The 22,259-nt window shown below is 41.7% G+C and overlaps 1 protein-coding gene across 2 annotated transcripts in view; it reads left to right on the top strand.

Moving 5' to 3' along the window:
* The window catches only part of LOC126266783 (synaptic vesicle glycoprotein 2C-like), a 329,005-nt gene that overhangs the window by 77,533 nt on the left and 229,213 nt on the right, over window positions 1-22,259 (top strand). For both annotated transcript variants that reach the window (XM_049971322.1, XM_049971321.1), the window contains exons 7-8: window positions 2,080-2,261; window positions 9,124-9,400. In XM_049971322.1, coding sequence (XP_049827279.1) covers window positions 2,080-2,261; window positions 9,124-9,400 — 459 coding nt within the window. The remainder of the gene's footprint in view (window positions 1-2,079; window positions 2,262-9,123; window positions 9,401-22,259) is intronic.

The raw sequence follows: 22,259 nt of genomic DNA, 5'->3' as shown, positions 1-22,259 counted from the left end.
GCCTATGTCTAATCCTATCCAGAGAAAGTCCAGTAACTAAGTTTCGACAACATATCGCTTCCATATGAGTCGTGAGGACAGGATCTGATTAATGAAGCACGCACAGATGCATTTAAACAATCGTTCTTCCCTCGTTCCATACGTGAAAGGAACGGGAAAATCCCTAAAAGCTTGTACACCACAGTGATTCCCAGAGTGTGGATAAAGACTTAGCTCCTGGCAAATTGCTTTTGGCCACGAATGTACACTTTGCTCGTGCTAGTGTGGTTTCAGTCTCTTCCTTCCTTCGCCCGTCATGTGTTATTTTGCTTCACCATGTCCTGTAATTCGTTTTTACATTCACAGGGGATGGTAATCTCATCAGCGACGCTTCTTTTGATATCATTTCACCTAGAATTTTAATTCCACTCTTGAAATTATCTTTTACTTCTGCCGTTGCTTCTTCGAGGTATGGACTGAACAGCAGGAGGGAAAGAATGCATCCACGTCTTTCATTCTTTCTAATCCAAGGTACGTCTTTCTTGGTCTTAATTTTTTTTGATTCCCCTTCGTCCTTGTACATTCTGTGCTTTAACCATCTTTCCCTGAATGTTATCCCCATTTTTTCCAAAACTGCGTACATGTTGCACCATGTTTCTAGGTCGACGTATCATATAAGAGGTTCTCGATTTTTCTTAAGTCTTGTTTTCATTATCAGTCGCAACGCCTCTTCATGTGTCTGTGCGTTTTTAATGTCGAACATGCCCTTTAACATTTTTCTGTACTTTATTCTTGTCAGCAAATTTAATGGGTGAGCTATCAAGCTGTTAGTGCGGTAGTTCTCGCACTTAGCTACCCTTGCCACCGTCGGGATTGTGTAGGCTACATTTTTCAGGAAGACTGATGGCATGCCTCAAATTTCATAGGTTCTATCCAGCAACCTGGATAGTTGTTTGGTTCCTCCTCCTCTCAAAGATTTTAGAAATTACATACAAACAGTTATGAATAACGGCTGCCTTATTTGACAGTAGGTCTTCCAAAGCTCTGTCGAAGTCTAATACTGACTCTCTATACCGATTCTTATTTGTTCTTTTATCATGTTATCAGATGGTTCCTCCGCCCTATAGAGGCCTTCACTATACTCTTTCCACATATTATCTCCCTCCTCTGCGTGAACTCTTAATGATGACTCTCTTTCAATTTAACCCAAGGTTGATGTGTTATTTCATTAGAGAGTTATACCGGATACAAGGCTCTTCCTGAATACTTTTGTACTTACTTTTTCCGTCGATCTAGTGAAGTATTTATTCCGACTATTTGACTTCCTTGTACCCATGCTTACTTGTCCAACTTCTGAGGGCGCCCTTTGAAGGCTGTCCCTGGTTTACTGTGGTGTTTGCTGTCACAGACTTAGAGAATTTCAAAGTCCTCTAATCATTCCTCTGTATTTCAGTACTTCACATCTTTATTCTCTTAAACCTCATTTTAATCTTCGTAATGACTAAATTGTGATCTGGATCTATATCTGTTTCTGGATATGCATTGCAATCCAACATCTGATTCTGGTATCCCTGCCTGACCATGGCGTAATTCGTACGGAATGTTTTCATGTTTATAGACATTTTCTAAGTACACTTCCCCCACCTGTGGTTTGTTCGCCATTACTGGGTGAAATACTTTGAAGAACTCAATTAAAACTTTCTGAACTCTCATTGCTACTACGAAGCCACATTCTGCCGTAACTGGGTCTTCTATTCCTTCCCCTTTTTTCCACGTTCCAATACCACATGATTATTAGATTATCATCTTCCTTTAGGTACTGAACTACCGGTTGAATATTCTGATATACTTTACCTCTTCACCTTGTGCTGCCGCGCGGGATTAGCCGAGCGGTCTCAGGCGCTGCAGTCATGGACTGTGCGGCTGGTACCGGCGGAGGTTCAAGTCCTTCCTCGGGCATGGGTGTGTGTGTTTGTAAGTAGGATAATTTAAGTCAGGTAGTGTGTAAGCTTAGGGACTGATGACGTTAGCACTTAAATCCCATAAGATTTCACACACATTTGAACATTTGAAGAACGGATGGAACTCTCTCGTGTGCAGGTGCAGCGGTTGGTGGACGAGCTGGAGCTGCGCAAGGCGTCTGTGGCGAGCACCATGAGCGTCCACCAGAGCGCCATCCAGGGCCTCAAGAACGCCTGGCGCCAGATGCGGCCGCTCTTCGTAATGCCGCAGCTGCCCAAGGCCGTACTCTCCTTCTCCATACAGATCCTATGCTTGTTCAGGTCAGTAACACGAGGCCTAAAATATTTTTACTGGCGGTGTATTCTCTTGAGCTACACAATCCAGTATACTGGACTTCACTTTATAATAATTTTCCCGCTAGATGTCACAACTATAGCGTGCATTGCCTATTGTAACAAGGCAGATCTGACGCAGTCAGGCAATGAAGGGTTTGGAACTCTGAAGTCGTGCTCTGGATTCTTGTGACTATTCTAAAGAAATGGCGCCACGAAGAAGGAAGTCGATGCGTGAGCGTACTAGATGTAAGTAACATGCACTGAAGAGCCAAAGAAACTGCTACACCAACCTAACATTCTGTGGAGTCCCCACAAGCACGCATGGAAATGAGCGTACGCTATTGTGGGCCGGGAGTCCACCATTCGGGAAAGTTCGGCCATCGAGATCAAGTACTTACTGCATTCGACGCCAACATTGGGTGACTTGCTCGTTGGAGATGATGTTGAGGACCACGCAGTACCCATTCTCTCAGCGGAGAAAATCTCCTGCCCCAGCCGGGAATCGAACTGGGCCCCTTGGCGTGCCATTCTGCCGCGCTGAGCACTCAGCTAGCGGGGTCGGACTGAGAAGTGCCACTACAAGGCATGGGCACGAGTAACGTCTGATGTAGTGCTGGTGGAAACTGACACCATAAATCCTGCAGGACTGTCCATAAATCCGTAAGAGTACGAGGGGCTAGAGATCTATTCTGAGCAGCTTATTGCAAGGCATTCCAAATATGCTCAATAATATGCATGTCTGCGCAGCATGGTGGCCAGCGGAAGTGTGTAAATCCAGAAGAGTTTTCTGGAGCCACTCTGTAGCAATTCTGGAAGTTTGGGGTGTCGTATTGTCCTGCTGGAATTGCCCAAGTCTGTGGAATGCAAAAAAATAAATAAATAAATAAAAATGGTTGAAATGGCTCTGAGCACTGTGGGATTTAACTGCTAAGGTCATCAGTCCCCTAGAACTTAGAACTACTTAAACCTAACTAACCTAAGGACATCACACACATCCATGCCCGAGGCAAGATTCGAACCTGCGACCGTAGCGGTCTCGCAGTTCCAGGCTGTAGCGCCTAAAACCGCTCGGCCACAATGGCCAGCCGTGGAATGCACAATGGATATGAAAGGATGCAGGTGATCAGACAGGATGCTTCCGTACCTGCCACCCGTCCTATCTAGACGTATCAGGGGTCCCATATGAACCCAACTGCACGCACCCCACACCATTACAGAGCCTCTACCAGCTTCAATAGACCCCCGCTGACATGCAGGGCCGATGGATCCATGAGGTTCTTTCCATACCGGTACACATCCATCTGCTCGATATAATTTGAAACGAAACTCGTCCGACCAGGCAACACGTTTCCAGTCATCGACAGTCCAATGTCGGTGCTGACGGGCCCAAGCGAGGCGTTAACCTCTGTGTAGTGTAGTCATTAAGGCAACACGACTGGGCCTTCGGCTCCAAAAGCTCATATCGATGATGTTCCATTGAATGGTTTTCACGCTGCCACTTGCTGATGACACAGCATGGAAAACTGCATCAATTTTCAATTCTGTCACGTTGAACGATTCTCTTCAGTCGTCGTTGGTCCCGTTCTTGCAGGATCTTTTTCCGGCCGCAGCGATGTTGCAGATTTGATATTTCGCCGAATTCCTGATATTCACGGCACGCTCTTGAAATCTTCGTACGGGAAAATCCCCATTTCATCGCTACTTCCGAGACGCTGTGTCCCATCGCCCGTACGCCGTCTATAACGTGACGTTCAAATTCAATTAATTCTGGACAACCTGCCATTGTAGCTGCAGTAACCGATCTGACTATTGTGCCAGATGCCTGATATCTCGTGTTCAAATGGTTCGAATGGCTCTGAGCACTATGGGACTTAACTTCTGAGGTCATCAGTTCACTAGAACTTAGAACTACTTAAACCCAACCAACCTAAGGACATCACACACATCCATGCCCGAGGTAGGATTCGAACCTGCGACCGTAGTGGTCGCGCGGTGCTAAACTGTAGCGCCTAGAACCGCTCGGCCTCTCCGGCCAGCTGTTGGCTCGTGTAGGCGTTGCCGACCGCAGGGCCTTATTCTGCCTGTTTACGTATCTCTGTATATGAATACACATGTCTGTACCAGTTTCTTTGGCAGTTTAGTGTATAAGTTACTTGGAGTTGAAATTGTTCTGTTATTGTAATGTACATGCAATTACAATACTTACACGCTTGTTTTGAGTTACCAAAACAATTTTTATATGTGGATCATTGCCCCTGGTAACCGGCTACACGTCGCTGGTAACAGGCTGCACATCGAAGCCGAATATATTGCAATTATGTCTGTGGTAGTGTGTTATTTTAAGCTGATTTTTAATATTTAATATGTTTAGTGTCACATCACTGTTAATTCCAGCTCGATATAAAAATATTTGCTATAATAATAATAAACCTCATCATCTTCTTGTAACTCTTCAATGGTGTAAATTAAAATGGGTAATTTATCTGAGGAATGTCCAACTTTCAGTTGATGATGTTGAGTAAATACTCAGCATTTTCGATGAATCTGATGCTTCTTTTTCTGATGAAGAAGAAGTAATTGATCCAAATGGCCCCGAAATAACACATCCATTACTGCTGACACTCCTGTAGACGAAAGTGACGATGAAGAAGATGATATGCCTCTCACTGCATTAAAAACAACAACACCTATCCAACAGCCAACACCATCGACATCAGCAGCTTCTCGATGACGATGGAGGTGGAAGAGTCACATGAATATCCAGAAATTTCCCAGCCAGCTTTTCGGCAAATAGACACAAGCGGATTCAGCTATTTGCTATATTTTGAACAGTACCTTGATGACAGTTTTTAAGTTAAGAGTTGAAAAATCGAATCATACATTCTTATTAAAAAAATGTCACCATCTTAAGTTAAACCTCGAGGTACTTGAAGATTTCTTTGGCGTAAATATAGTAATGAGCTGCTTTCAGTGTCCGCACGTAAGAATATAATAGGAGAGTAGATGGCATATCCCAGTAGCTAGTGACAACAAGCCACGCAAAGATTCTTTACGCTACGACCGTCTCTGAAAGGGGTGTTTTTGAAACTGTTCGAGAGAATGAACGTAAAACAGATCACCTTTTGAAACTACGATCGCTTATTACCAGAATCAGGAATGGATGTCTGTCGCAAACGAGGGACATATGTGAATGTATAGATGAGATGTTGATACCTTTTCCTGGTGTGTGCAATCTCAAATAATATGTTCCGAACAAACTCAACCAGATGGCATGAAAGTATTTGTTTTAGCAAATCCCGAAGGGATTGTCTTATATTTTATTTTCTACCAAGGCATACGTACTTCCCAGAATTAACAGCTTCTGGGATTTACGCATTGCGAGAGTCTTCTGTATTCCAACTTACAGAAAGTCTAACACTTTGTCACAGTTTACCATGATCGGTAGCTCGCAAATGAGAAACTAGTCAATGAGCTTCTGAATCGGGGATTTCTATCTACTGGTACAGTAAACAGTTTTAGGGTTCCAAAAGAAACTCGACTTCAAAGCGACAAGTAAATTTGAAAAGGAGAAGGAGGTTCCTGTAATATGTCGGTTCGACAAGACGAAAAAATCTGCATTCTGAAGTGGCGGGACAGATCAAACTTAACTATGATATCGTCAGTTCATGGTACTGCACCCATGGATTCTTGTACAAGATGTGATAAGGAAGAAAGGTAAAGAATTTATCAAAAGCCCAGAATATAATGGAAACGCTGGTGGAGTGTACCTAGCTGGTAGAATGATGTCTTATTGTACCATGTGAGCGAGAACGAAAAAGGAAGAAGTAGCACAATTTGACATCTTCTAGACCTAAATGTTGCCAATTCATGGCTGCAACTTGTGCAGGATATGTGGCGCATGGAGTTTCTAGAAAGAAGATTCGCCAAGTAAGAAAATAGAACCTTTCTTTGGAGATATGTTTATCTACATTAATGAAGAATATTCTCTGGAACTAAATGAAGATCCAGAAAATTAAAATGGACTTCAAGAACCATCAGACAAAAGGAGGTGTAATCCAAGTCCCAAACCATGTGACAGCAAAAGCAAAAGCGGTGTGAATCATATGCCACAAATAGCAGACATGACTGGAAAAAAATCATAAACCAGATTGCAAAGGAAATCCATGCTAAAGGTGCAAAGTTTTCCTGCGTCTGGTTCTGAGCCTAAACTGTTTTGCCAAATTCCATCCGATATTTGAGTATGATTTGAACTGCAACTGGTGTTCCAGTAGTCTATATTATATCATTTTTTCTATGACAACATTTGTTCATGTAATATTTGCTTAGTTCTGATTAATTTAGATTCTAATATTGACTAGGTTAAGAAAAATGTGGTATTTATGTTTATGTGTCCAGAAATGTAGCCGGCCGCGGTGGTCTCGCGGTTCTAGGCGCGCAGTCCGGAGCCGTGCGACTGCTACGGTCGCAGGTTCGAATCCTGCCTCGGGCATGGATGTGTGTGATGTCCTTAGGTTAGTTAGGTTTAAGTAGTTCTAAGTTCTAGGGGACTAATGACCACAGCAGTTGAGTCCCATAGTGCTCAGAGCCATTTTTGAACCAGAAATGTAACTGTCAACATTTTTGATCATAAACAATAATTTTAGTACATAAAAAATTGAAACTATAACTTAATATTTTACTGGTAGAGAGACAATGCTTGACACCTGAAGTCCAGAAGACGTCTCCACTTACGCTGGAGAAAGCAATATGGAAAATTTTCTTTCTATTTTTAATGTGTACTTCAGGTTTATTGGGTTGCATGAAGATTGTATTTAAGATAAAATTAGAGAAAAGCACCTCTGGGCCTCAGGACGGTATATTGAAATTAACCACATGAGCTGTCAAGGGTCTGTAGAGTGAGGATCAAGTTCACTAACGCAACTAATATATTTACCCTCGATTTATGGCACATTAATAATAGCAGTTACTAGGTGACTAAAAGAACAGACCATTATCTACAGTATTGATGTAGGCTGAAGCAATGAATCAAAATTTATACCAATGTCAGGATTCGAACCTGGGTCTCTTGCTTAATAGGCAGATGCGCTCTCTGCATCACACTAGAGACCCAGAGATCTTAGATAAAGGTGAGACACAGTATGCCTCCTGAACTTCACCTGAATATGGTTAATAAAACATACTTTGCTAATGATCCATAATCACATAAAATAATGCGAAATGCATTCGCTGACTGCAAATTATCTGACTTCAATTGTATTAGGTATAGATGTACTACCTATTAGTGACTTATGGAATTGTGCCAGACCGGGGCTTGAACCCAGATTTCCTACTTATATCGAGCGGTCACCTTAATCACTTTGTGCACACATCCCAGACTGACCCAAACTTCCGTATGTAACCTTGTGTACATCTGTATTTCGTTGTCCACTAAATTCCACTGAGTACTAGATCTGTAACTAATACAGCTGATATCAATGAATTCACAGTCAGCGAATTTATTTCTAAAATATTCCGTACAGCTGTGGATCGTCAATTAGTTTTATTCGTTCAGATATGGAAGCAGGTATTACAAGCCTAGATGCTTACATAACGATAACGACATTGGTCTCGATTCCTCGGTAGTCTCGTTTTCCCTGGCAAAGGAATCCAATTAATAACGCTGATGAGCGTTAGGTGATGAATATAGTGGACTGTGGCACAAGCATGTAGGCAATATGACATATGGCGATTTGGGTTGGTCCACGGAGCATGCGTGGATAGCAGAGTCATTAAGGTGACTGCTCTCAACAAGCAGTAAATCTGGGTTCGAGTCTCGTTCTGGCACAAACTTTCATATCTTACTAACCGGTGAGACATCTCTACCTAATACAGGTGATGATACAGAATTTGTAGGCAGCGAAAAAAATTTGGATATTCGCACTAACATTCTGCGCACTAAAACACAATTGAGCCTCAAGTACTAACCATCCAAGAGGAACCCCCCAACAGACTAGAATATGGACACCCATCTACCATTCTCCACACCTACAAAAATCCTTGCGCAATTCATCAATATGCCAATGCGCAATGTAGCCAGTGTGATCTGGGTATTGGCTTCAGTCAGCTACTACCAGTCCTTTCAGATCCTTGGACTTCATCTCACTCATTGCATCTAGTTTCATTCCCCGACACAAAGAATTCCCATCCCTACTCATGTACATTGAGCATCATCATACTATTATTTCCATCTTGTCCACTCGATACCTGCACATCAAATACCTACACACCGTCAATACCATCTCCTAATGCAAAGATCACAGTATCCTTCCCACAGACAAGAAATCCACCCAGTCATTCGTTCTTCGTATCAGAATTCACCATAGTCACCGCTATCCCAAATCCCATAGCTCCTGCGATTCACCCTCCCACACTACTAATCTCACATAGAAACCAAACAACTCTATTACATCCCGCTTTTTATAATATGAATTTACTCTAGTTGAACACTTTCATAGGACTTACCCAAGGCTACATAAAAGCAGTAACTCTACAAAACTGGACTAATAATCGTACTCTAAGTAATATATATATATATGAAGTGTCACGTTTTTTATAAGTGGAATAAGAAGTTCTGGCACAAGCTAGACTTCTCTTTTGATCCACATTGATTATCTACGAGTAAATAACAGGAACTTGACTCTAATACTCGTGACTAGATTAGACAATGGCAGTGTGAATTTAGGTTTCAGCTTCAACATAAAAAAATAATTACAGTGCCAGACTCATAAAGTTTGCAGCGAGCCATTGACATTATAGTGTAAGACTAAAGCAGGAGTGGGAGGAGTGATAGACCGTTTTTGTTTTACAGCATGAACACGATTCGACTGTGGCTACCGCAGATCTTCGCGACCATGGAGGAGTTCTTGTACTTCCAGCAGCTGACGGACGGTGTGGGTATGGCGTCGCTGACAGTCAATGACAGTGATAACTCTGTGTACCTGTGCGACATGCTCACCTACCAGTCCGTGCCACAGGTGGACAACACGTCGATCGTCAGCAAACTAGTCGATCTCCTCGACGGCGACGATGATAATGACATTGTCAATGCGACTCTTGCCATTGCTGGAAATACGCCGTGTCTGCCTGTAAGTTATGCAGAATTACCAAACACTCTTTCATACTTACGCTGCCGTGTGTTCGTAGTGCTGAAAAGTACATTCTCGATTCTTTACGGCTGATATTGGTCATTATTTGGCTCGAGGATCTTATTATCATTATTAAAATATGTGGCAGAGGTATTGTGCTATGGAGATATATGCAAATGTTACGAACACATTTTACATTACTAGGGAGTCATAGTGTTGAACGTAAAAGAGAGATACTCGTAAGCAGTATTTTTAGCTGGATGAGACCCATGATGGCATACATCAACAGATATAAGGGAGCGATCAAAAAGATTCCGCTTGAAGGCGTTGCTGCAGCGTATATGCACCAAAGGCGACTTCGATGCGGGTGTGTACTGTAAATGCAGAAACGTGAAGTACAGAGACGTTATTGCCAAATGCGTCCAAATCAGAAACAATGTGCTGTTATATATGAAGACAGTAACTGTTCTCGAAAGAACAGAATACTGTCGATGACCGTGCAGCTTTTCCCTGGAATAAATGATTACTAACTGAAACCCTCAGCTGCCGACAGGTGTTTTTGATATACCTCGATGTGGATAGCTGAAAATATGTGCCCCGACCGGGACTCGAAGCCGGGATCTCCTGCTTACGTGGCAGACGCTCTATCCATCAGAGCCACCGAGGACAGAGATGAATAGCGCGATTGCACGGACTTATCCCTTGCATGCTTCCCGTGAGACTCACATTCCCAAGTGTCCACAATTCTACATATGTAATGTACCTTATAGACATTTGTCCATTAACTCATTACTCATTATCAACACCACCTGTCGGCAGCTGAGGGTTTCAGTTAGTCATCATTTATTCCAGGGAAAAGCTGCACGGTCATCAACAGTATTCTGTTCTTTCGAGAACAGTTACTGTCTTCATGTATATAGTTAAAGGCTACCCAGCCATTGACCTTCGTCTGTGCGAATGCCTACAGGTCTCCAAAACTCTTACGGGAATCGCCAAAGCGTGCGCGAGAAATGAGTGAATGGGCAAATGTGTATAAGGTACATTACATATGTAGAATTGTGGACAGCTGGGAATGTGAGTCTTACGGGAAGCGTGCAAGGGATAAGTACGTGCAGTCGCGTTATTCATCTCTGTCCTCGGTGGCTCAGATGGATAGAGCATCTGCCATGGAATCAGGAGATCCCGGTTTCGAGTCCCGGTCGGGGCACACATTTTCAGCTGTCCACATCGAGGTATATCAACAACACCTGTCGGCAGCTGAGGGTTTCAGTTAGTCATCATTTAATGTGCTGTTATTTTTTACTTAGTTGCTGAAGGACGAATACGTGTAAACAACCATTGGAGAATGTAGAACGTGTATGGGGCAGCATATTTGCAGAAAACCAACGCTTTGGACTGTGCTCCAAGTAATGTACTGGCTGCCATTCCTCACGAGACGCCAGTCGATCTGGGAGAGCAACTTCACCCGTTACGATCAAGTGTGCGGTTTATTACGCAATTAAGGCGGAGCGGCACATAACCATTCGTGCAATAGAAAAGGATCTTGACGTCAGCTTCGGTAGGGGGCAACACATTTTCCGGCAGGAGCTAGGCTACTGTAAGGTCTGGAGCCAGTGGAAGCCCCATCGTTGAATGCTGAATAAAAAGCAAACTGGATGGCCTTCTGCCTGAAGCATCTGATGCTTATCAGTGTTGAAACCAACATACACACAGCAAAAAAAGTTTTGCATCACCCTAGTTCCCAGAACTCCTGAAGATAGACGTTGCCTGTGGATAGTGTATCACAGACGCAGTCCCTTTGACTGTTCACAGATGTCACTAAACCAGCTCAAAGATGTAAACAACCATGCCTGAGATGCGCCTGTTAGATGCAGGGGGTCCGACACCTGATCAGTCCAGTCATTCCACCAGGAAAGAGGTACACGGCTCGTGTTGTCTGTAGTTCAACGATGCCTAGACGGTAAATACCGTCAATACGGCGTCCGCTTTGTTACTTTGTGCCAGGAAGGGCTCTCACCAGGGAAGTGTCCAGGCGTCTCGGGGTGAACCAAAGCGATGTTGTTCTGACATGGAGGAGATACAGAGAGACAGGAACTGTCGATGACATGCCTCGCTCAGGCCACCAAAGGGCTACTACTGCAGTGGATGACCGCTACCTACGGATTATGACTCGAAGGAACCTTGACAGCAACGCCACCATGTTGAATAATGCTTTTCGTGAAGTCACAGGACGTCGTGTTTCGACTCAAACTTTGCGCTGTAGGCTGCATCATGCGCAAATTCAATCACTCCCTCCATGGGAAGGGGCATCTTTGCAACGACGACATCATGCAGCGCGGTACAGATGGGCCCTACAGCATGCCGAATGGACCACTCAGGACTGGTATCACGTGCTCTTCACCGATGAGAGTCGCATATGCCTTCAACCAGACAATTGTCGGAGACGTGTTTGTAGGCAACCCGGTCAGGCTTAGACACACTGTCCAGCGAGTGCAGCAAGGTGGAGGTTCCCTGCTGTTTTGGGCTGGCATTATCTGTGGTCGACGTACGCCGCTGGTGGTCATGGAAGGCGCCGTGCGATACGTGAATGCCATCCTCCGACCAATAGTGTAACCAAATCGGCAGCATTTTGGTGAGGCATTCATGTTCATGGACGACAATTCGCGCCCCCATCGTGCACATATTGTGAATGACTTCCTTCACGATAACGACATCGCTCGACTAGAGAGGCCAGCTGGTTCTCCAGACATGAACCCTATCGAACATGTGTGGGATGGATTGAAAACGGCGGTTTTGGACGACGTGACCCATCAACCACTCTGAGGGATCTACGCTGAATCGCCTTTGAGGAGCCAACAGTGCCTTGATGAGCTTGTCGGTAGTATGCCACGACGAATACAGGCATGCATCAATGCAAAAGGACGTGCTACTGGATATTAGAGGCACAGGTGTGTACAGAAATCTGGACCACCACCTCTGACGCTCCCGCTCTATGGTAGAACAATATGCAATGTGTGGTTTTCATGAGCAATAAAAATGGCGATAACGATGTTTGTGTAGATCTCTATTCCAATTTTCTGTACAGGTTCCGGAGCTCTCGGAACTGAGGTGATGCAAAACTTTTTTTGATGTGTGTATTTCCTGACCGCATTGTTGCTGGCGACGAAAACTGATGCCACCATTAGAAACTGGAGTCGAATGCGCAGACGATGCAGTGGTGTCAACCATCGTTCCCTAATCCCATGAAAGTTCAAGAGCCAGCCATCTGCTGGGAAGGTGATGCTCACGCTATTCTTTGATACCAATGTCCATTGCTTACTGACTGTAAGGGACCTGATGTCCCTATCATTGGGGAACGGTAAGGCGCTAAGCTGGAGAAAATACGGCGTGCAGTTATGGTGAAATGTGCGAGAAAACTACGACAAGGCTGCTGCTCCATCATGAGTAACGCCCGTTTCCATATCACAAATGTCGTAACGCAAAAACTACGCCAACTCCACGGGGAGACACTCTAGAAGCTTCCCTGACGTCCTGATCTCTTCCCATGCCGTTATCACGCCTTCAGTCCACTGAAAAATTACTTGAAGTGTCAATGATCCTTGTCGAACGAGGTTGTGCAACAGACTTCTTTGCGAAAGACAGGTGTCTTCAGCCTGGTGCATCGGTGGGATGGTTGGCTCAATTATCACTGGTTTTGCCTGATTACCATACCGGTTATGGACTGTTCAGCCATCGAACGCAAATTTTTTCTACCGCCGATTATAATAGTATGGAACGCGAAAGGCTACGTCCATGTATGCTTCCCGATTCTTCCTGCAGTTTCATTACAACAGTAAGTTTCATTACATTTTCAAGTTCTTTGCAGAGCGATTTACTTACAATAAGGACTGTCGAAAAGTAGAGCAAAAAGTTTCGAAGCTTATGCAACAGCGAAAGAATTACACCTGGAGTGGGATGGGGGGAGTGTAGGTCTCACACGCTCTCCGAAAATTTTGCGTGCTCAACATATGAACTTCGCAAATAGTCCAAAATTGCCTTTGTCTCCATATTGGGCAACTATTCTTGCAAACGTGGTTCTTTGTTGAGCAAATGTTACGAAAAAATTATTATGTTAACTACCCTAAGTGACAGAATTACAAAAGGAAAGAAATAATATAACAGTAAGCTTCAACTGAAACTACTTTCGTTCAGAAGAACCACTAAGCTAACGATAACATTAAATCATTGTAGGAAACACACTTTAAAAAGTGCCATTTATTCATTTTGCCAAATAACAATTTTGTTCTAGACGAGTACTTTTATTTTAGTTTTCTTGTCAGTTCTTGATGCGGAACCAGAACCGAAATTAATTAGCTGATTTTAGATTTTCTGACAAAACATAAACTTTGGGAGAAGAAGATTCGAACAAATAGTTAAAACATAGATTAAATCTCTCGCAGGCATCTGTCGTTATTCAAGCGCAGAGGGTTAGTCTAATCACAAAGGAGAAAGAAGAGTCCTTTTCCTCCTCAGTGTAATTTTCTGCAGTAGACAGCGAACTGTGTGAGTAAGAGATCTTCAGGCATGATACTCATTAGATCACAAAACGAATCTCCTACTTCTTTTTTTATTTCTTTTGGTTGGTTATAGAGGACCAGTAATGAAGTCAGCCTTCCTTTTTTCATTCAGTTTCCTTTCTTTTTAATTGTATTTGTTGTTAATTTCCTGTGTACTTCTTGGTCGCGAAGATGGATTATGACTGTGATATCCAACACGTCTAGACAAAACGTGATCATTTACTAATCTAAAATTTTGTCAATAGAGTTGTTCTTGTTAGAACATCCCTATCCTATATACCAGCACCTTTCGTCTTCCTATAATATCTGAATTTAAAGTTTTTATAAGGTAGCAGTTCCCGACCTCTTTTATTGCACAATATCTTTACACTGTTTATCTTCGGTATCATTACCCTACATGTCCAAGAGCACTTTTCGATAACCAGCTTTCTCGATGCTAAATTCAGCACTACTGTGGTCGTGTCTATTAAGGATTGTAAACAAATATTCATTATATGTAGTATTCAAAATATTGGTGGGGCATCGGTTTCATAGCTTCGAGGTAACCGAGATGAGACTGAATTTTCGTCTCCGTAGCGCAGAACGGACATTCGTTTCCTTCCCTCTTACAAATCAGCAGTGATTGGAGTGTCTTTCACCAGATTCTTTCCCTCATCCTCCAAGTATCCTAGGACGAAAATGTGTTGTCTACAGTAGAAGGACTGCTGTCTATAGAAGACGAAAATTGCTCCCAAAATCGAGAACATCTTTCTGTTTCTCCTCAAGACAGCTCTAATCTAAAACAGGAAATTTGACCGTTTATGTCACAGATACAGGAGTTACTGTCAAAAAGATAGCTACCGAGGGGACAAACTATCTACGAGTGTTTCTTCTTGCTTTCAGAATCTCCTTCTTGGCGGTATAGGTATATTCTTCGGACTTAATGTCGACGCAATAGTCCCCGTCGGAAAGAAGATCCTGAACTGCACCATCAAGCACTCTCAAACAATCTAACGTCTCTAGCAGTCTTGCCCAAAAGTACTTGTAATCTTCGCAGACGTATTTCTGTATCCGTCTCAGTCAAGGTGTCTTGAACTGTAGTCGCAAGCGAATACTCAAAGAATAAAGTAATAATAAGAAGAACTGTCAATAGATAGCTCTGTTCAATAGATGGCCCGGTGTCAGATTACTGGGAACAAAGCGGCCCCTAGACGGTCAATAACTATTGACTTACATTGGCGTTCCCTCCCCCCTTCGTAGACAAACTTCTGTTGAAGTCGGTATTCCCATCATCAACAACAAACTAAAGAGACGCAGTTCCACCAAGTCAGCACCTGTCAGTTATGGTGCGATACCTTGAAAATGGACTTCAAATTTACAATTGCAGTTTCACCTCCACCTTTGCCGTGTTTGAGATATCTCTATGGAAACGTGTTGTGCAGTCATACGCGCACCAAAAGATTACATTCACGTAAGTAACGTATATACAGAGGGAAATATCTATATATACGTTTCTTCAAAACTTTGCAATAACTGATTGTCTTAAAAACATCTTCGTTCGTAGCCGTCCCCATATTCTCTGATCAACAAATCAAACGATTCATCATGTTTAGCATTTCTATTTTTGTGCTCACATGACCTAACAGCCCCCAATGCTAGCAATGCTGAAACTCTAACAATAATGCTGTTTCGTCTTTTTTTGAACTCATTTTCCTCTCTTCAACAAGAACAACAGCACACCTGACCTTTTTAGTCTATGTAGCGCACGAGATTGTCACAGATATTGTGAATACTGCCCACAGACAGCACAACATTTCCAGGTACGCAATATATTTCCAAAGTTTTTGATGTTCTCCATATTATCGCGCAATCTCTCAATCTCACTACTAGACAGTCAACATTATTGTGAATCCGGGAAACATTGTCAATATTATTGACCATCTAGGGACCGCTTAAGATCGCAGTAGTATAAACAAAATATAGATGGCGTAGCTTGTGGTTAAATATTTTATAACCTTCAACTATCACTACTTCCATCTGCTACTCCACAATAGCAACAGCAGTGTGTGTTCTGTCCACGTATGAAAATTCACAATACTTGTCGAGTTCATTCAAAATACATTTGGCAGAACACTGAAGAATATTATTAACGTTTCACTGATGTTAAGGACGCAGGCTGCACTGGTATGTGCTGCCGCAGATCTTATCTCGATCTGAAAACATGAAAAAAGCAGACGTCATTTTTCATCTGATGTAATTAAATTTTCCATGAGATATATGAATCTCAACTTTATCTTCGATAATGATGGAAGATGAAGTTATGGAACAAAATTTGTGTAATGGCCAGGGCATTACCCCATGTCTCCTTACTATGCACTTGTGCTAGCCATTACACCCCAGTAGCAGTATAAGTAACACAGCTGCAGGGACTGCCAAAGTCAGATTCTCTCCCGAACACAAATTTCGAAACACATCCTCAGTTTTTCCCTTCTTACTGCTATGGTGGTGTCATGGCTAGCACACCTACATAGTAAGCAAGGAGACATGGGTTCAAGTCCCATCTGTGGCACAAATTTTAGTTCGTTTCTTCATGTTCCATCATTGTTGTTTTTCACCTGGCAGGTGTAGCGTCACTTCACTGCATCACAGGGACCTGGGTTTTCAGCGCCATCTAACATATCAAATCACACACTACATGTATTTTCTTACAGTTTTATTATTACTGATCGTCAAAGATATTACATAAACAGTGATGGATAACACACAAAATATTTATTACAATACTCAATAGCCTCTGCTCCTAGATTTATTGGTGTAATGCGACGTTTCCAGACCGCCATTTTCAAATTGTACAAGTTACAGGATTCGAATAGGAGGATTGCTAGACGCTTCCTCAGCCTTTTCTGCGTTGCGCAGGTCGTGTTTGACCCTCTGTGCTGATGATTTCCTCTAACCGTACTCAAAATATAAAGAATTAGATGATTCGTCATATATGCCTGACACGGTCAGCATGGAGGAGAACTGCAGTGTATGGTAGCTGAAGAAAACGTCTCAGGACAAGCTCGCAATAAAGCATTTTATTGGATAACCGGTGTCGACAGATCTATGCTGGTATCATCGGATCTTATGCTTTGAATTTTTACAACATATTATCCATCAGCGTTAGGAGTCACTTCGCATTGGATATGTACAGTCAACTACCATGAAGATCACTACACATCGGCAAGTCAGATGGAAAAGTCAAATTTACAAACACAATCGTAACTATATTGCATCGAGTGAAAGAATTCATGTTCACTACCAACTGGCAATCACTTTTTCATTTGACATGGCAATGCGCAGTGATCTTCATGGTAGTAGAGTGTACATAGCCAGTGTGAAGCTATTTGTAACACTGATGGATAATGAATTGTAAAAATTCAAAAGCATAAGAACTGATGGTGACACCATAGCTCTGTCGAATCGGGTAATACATTAATTTTTTAAATTTTTTTATTTATTTTTTAACAAGCTTGGATTGCGAAGTTTTCTTCAGTTGCCGATTATTATTCTGTAATCGCACCTGGAAAAAGTTCCTGTAGAGAATAAAATCTTCGGTTTAGAAATTAGTTTTTAATACTGTGAAAGATAATAACATCATCTCGATTCTTCTAAAAATCCGTTAAGAAAGATGACACTTAAATATTTGTAATGTGTATTTAATAAACAATCAGTCTATAATAAAGAGTATCAAGTTAATCAGCAGCGGTTGGAAATGTAAGAACTAAACATCAGTTGAAGGAGTCTGTCTATGATAAGAAGTATCAAACTAAGGACATATCAGACAATTGTGGAACACATTACTTTGTGCGTGGGCGTCATGTGGCTAATTAGCTAGGCAGAATTCACAAAAAAATTTGGAGATGGATAAATGAGAAGAAACTGTAATACGTCGAGATCAGAATCTACCCGACAAAATTCTTAAACAGGAATTTACATCTGAAAATTTCCCAGAAAGGAAGGAACAGAACTGACTTACTATTGACTTCACAGAATTGCGCATTACGAAAAATAGAATTTGAAAAGTGTGAATCCGCTTGGCTGCTCGAAGAGGAAAAAGAGTCAAAGCGGGAAGATACAGACAAACAGTAGAGGAGGCAATAAACGGCAGCGAACTCAATGCCAACATTGCACAGTACTGTGATTAGCAGCGGACTGAAAGCTGAAAACGGTGAAGTCTCAAAAGTCTGTACGGAGCTGCCATAGAAAAAGAAAAGATTGGAAGTGCTTTAATCAAGCGACCTGCCGAGCTAAAACGCAGATATTCCAAGTATAAAAGCGAAACAATTCAATCTTTGTGAGAAGAGAAGCGTTAAAATAAGAAGTTGGGCGCTACTTTCAGTTAAGGAAGTCTTTCGATGTGTAGGCAATAACTGAATGTTGACACTAGCTCCGAAATAAAACAGTTGAGCCATTTCCAGTCATCTACATCAATATTGCCAGTATCTCTTTGTTTCAACAGTTGGTTGTCAATAGAGACGGAAGGTTTTTTTAACTGACGACATACGACATATCAAATACTAGGATAATCAGGTGTCACTGATGGACGTCAGTGCCAGCTATCAGGTAACTGCTACTGTCGAAAGAAGCATAATCGTTCATCAGACAGTTAGCTAAAAGCGAATATGAGGAGGTGATATGCAAAGACGGACATGTCCACTAAATGCAGTTTTTCTGCAATCAAAGTTAAAACTTATTTCAGTTGTAAGTCTGAATGAAAATCATTGGAAATGTTCGTCTTTGAGTGATGTTCAAAAGCAAATATCTTGTTTCTTTTGTTTTTAATAACTTACGTATTATTGCATAATGCTCAATACTCTGGGTCATATTACGTTCTTGTAACGATTTTATATGTGGTAAAAATTATAAATTGGCACCTCCTACATTGATATTTAGTGTTTTATCAAAATTCCACATTTTATTGTTGCTTCACAATTACGTAAAATATTTTGAAACGCCGTAACAGAATAAAGAGATATAACAATGGCACTACCTATTATTGGAACAGGTCTTTGAGGTAACTGCTACACTTAAATGTATTGACGAAACTTATCTTCTAAACAGTCGTAAACAATTTCCCATACCTCTGTAGTGAACAAAAAGGTTATATCGTCAATGATGGATTATCTCAGCTCACGTCCTCTGTATTTTTGCAGTTTTTTTCTGAAAATAGCTCACAGGAAAAAGCATCAACATCTTTCTTCTTATCATGTGAGACTGGATGGCTGAGAAGCACTTCAGCTCATAGTTAAGAAAAAGAGTTTCAGAATGGTTCATCCGCGTTTATAAAGAGACCTCCGCTCTTGTTCATCTTGCTGGGAATTCCAGAATGCGGTTGCCTCCATATCAATGTGAGAGTTTCTCATAGCTTGTATATAAAAATACACTTACGTTTCTAAATTTCTTAGGCCCTTAGATGGGAATTTCACTTGTCACTCTCCAGTCTTCACCATGTTTTCTTACTTCATCCATTGACTACCAGACCTCATTATATTCCTTATTTGTTACAATTGTTGGCTTTTTTCGTAGAAGTTTCTCCTCTCTATATAAAATAAGGCCAGCAGGTAAGTAACTGTGTCCTCGTGATAATAATTATTAATATTAGTGCTCTGCAATATTATTACGAGGGAGCACAGAAGCATGGACTGGTGCTAACGGCACTTGTGCGCGGGAACATCTGGCGTGACTGGAGTGGAAATCACGTGACTTGAATCAGCGCCTCCTATTGGTCATAATGGATTAGTTCTTCTTTACACCAAATATATGAGTGGGCAGTTCATGTTTGCTCTGAACCCTGTGTTCTCAAAGTCTTGTATCGTGGATATGTTCTATTCCAGTTAAATTGCGTGATGTATTTAGATTTGTCTTATCCTATATGTACCGTTCCATTCCGTATCTCATTGCTTTTAAGTTGTGGACATGTTCGCCCTTGCGTGTCATCTCCTCATACGTGAATTCCATCGCTGGAAAAAAGTGTTGCTTTTATAATTATATTGTTCCTCGTCAGTTTTTTCTAAAGGTTTAACAGATTTTTTTTATATTGCTTCCATTAGTTTTAAATGCATCCACCACTCGATTTTAACACTAATTCTTATATTACTAACTAATCTGGTCAAATTTTGAAGAGAATTTTCCTACTTTCCGTTTTAAAATTTTGCAACATGGATGAGCCTTAAAGGCAGTGATATCACGTAAGTTACACGTTTATCCCAACATTTGATCGGGATTCAAACGGCTCAGGAACCAGATCACTGACTAGTAAAGATAAAGATGAAATTACTGTTACATTTACGTTACGTTAGTGGCATGAAATCTGTGTTACAGGTGGGAGATTGAGGCTTCACAACACTATCAACGTAAAGTTGGGCATCGTATGTTCAAGTCTGCATACGACAAGATATTTAAAGTTGTACTTGTGGAGAACAAGTTTTGTGTGCGTGCGTGAGTTGGTTTCTGTGAAGAATGGTCATTCGATGTTACAAAGACACGTGAATGGTGTACATACTATCTATTGGGGTATGATTTGCAGTTGGCTTAGTGAAAATTAAATTATTCTTTGAAACTAGAATGTCATCACAAGCAATCCCTGGATCAACTCCTGCAGCAGTCATCACCAAGTGTATGTTAATAGGTGGAATATACATATGTATACTGAAGTATCTTATTGACCTCGAGTGATGTGAGACTTAAAAAACAAGCATCGTCCCTAAAATCTACTTGGTGGCTTGCTTGTAACCCTAAACTACGTCACTTTGTATGAACGGAGATGTGATATTAACAAGTGTATACATTTAAGTAATGTAAAATGAAGCGATTCTCTGTGTCGGACACACAGAGTGCAATATGAAATATGTGGTGACACTACATGAAGAGTTGAGAAACATTCATGAAATCGAGATGCAAGAAGGACAAATGGCATTAATTGAAAAGAATGATGTTTATACCGATATCGTAGAAAAACAGCGTGGTTTGCTTGGGGAACTAGCTCAACCTTAAATTGAAATTAGGTAGAGAACTTCACAGATAGAAAATTTGCTTCAGAGGTAACAAAAAAAAAAAAAAAAAAGAGAAGTTTCACTTGTGCTAAAATGCAATGTCCTTGTGTTAAAAGGTAAATCTAAAGTTTTGGCTGTTATTGAAGCTACTCTCTTCACTCTGATGACAGATATATCCCCACATTCACTAACTCCACCTACAGTGACGAAGGGACGTTCGATTTTGTTTACATTGGACGTTGTGATTCATACAGGAAATTTTCCCTGATCAAATTACAGAGATGGCGTTTGTATAACTGAGCGAACAGAAACAAAATTAGATAATACCCACCAGGTTATCCATCCCCGGATCGAATTCGCCCAGCGGATTACCGACATCGGATGTGGTTTTTAGGAGGTTTTCCACATCCCGTTAGGTAAATATCCGACCAGTCCCCACGTGTCACCTCAGTTACACGACACGCGAACATCTGAACACGTTCGCACTGTCCCAAGAATTACACTAGACTCAGACAGTTGGGGCACACTAATTCCGTCCTGGGGGCGTATGAGGTGGCGGCAGGAAGGTCATCGGGCCACCCAATACAATTAACCTTGCCAAATCCGCTCCTAACAATGAAGTTGCGGCTGATAGTGGAAGAAAGCCCACAGAAAATACAAGACACGTTCATAGGACTTGTCGACCTCAAGAAAGAGTTCCACTGTGTCAACAGTGCAAGTTGTTCGAAATTCTTAGAAAAATAGCGGTAAGTTACAGGGAAAGACGGGTAATGTAGTATGTGTACAAGAACCAAGAGGGCACAATAAGAGTGGAAGATCAAGAACGAAATAAGGTGTAAGATAGGGATGTAGTCTTTCGGCACTACTGTTCAACCTGTACACTGAAGAAGCAACGAGGGTAAATCAAAGAAATGTTCAAGGGCGAAATTAAAATTCAAGGTGAGAGGAAAGCGATAAGATTCGCTGACGACATTGCTATCCTCAGTGAAGGTGAAGAAGAATTACAGGATCAGCTGAAAGGAATGAACAGTCTAATGAGTACAAAGTATCGACTGAGAGTAAATCGAAGAAAGATGACAGTATTGAAAAGTAGGAGAAATAAAAAACCTAAACATCAGGATTGGTGATCACGAAGGAGGTGAAGTTAAGGAGTTATGTTATCTAGGCAGCAAAATAACGCATGACGGACAGAGCAGAGGATATAAAATGCAGACTATCTCTGGCAAAAAGGGAATTCATGGCCAGGAGAAGACTACTGATTTCAAACGTAGGCCTTAATCTGAGGAGGAA

This window comes from Schistocerca gregaria, chromosome 4 (assembly GCF_023897955.1).
Source record: "Schistocerca gregaria isolate iqSchGreg1 chromosome 4, iqSchGreg1.2, whole genome shotgun sequence".
NCBI lineage: Eukaryota > Metazoa > Arthropoda > Insecta > Orthoptera > Acrididae > Schistocerca > Schistocerca gregaria.
This window is presented reverse-complemented; position numbering and strand designations above follow the sequence as displayed.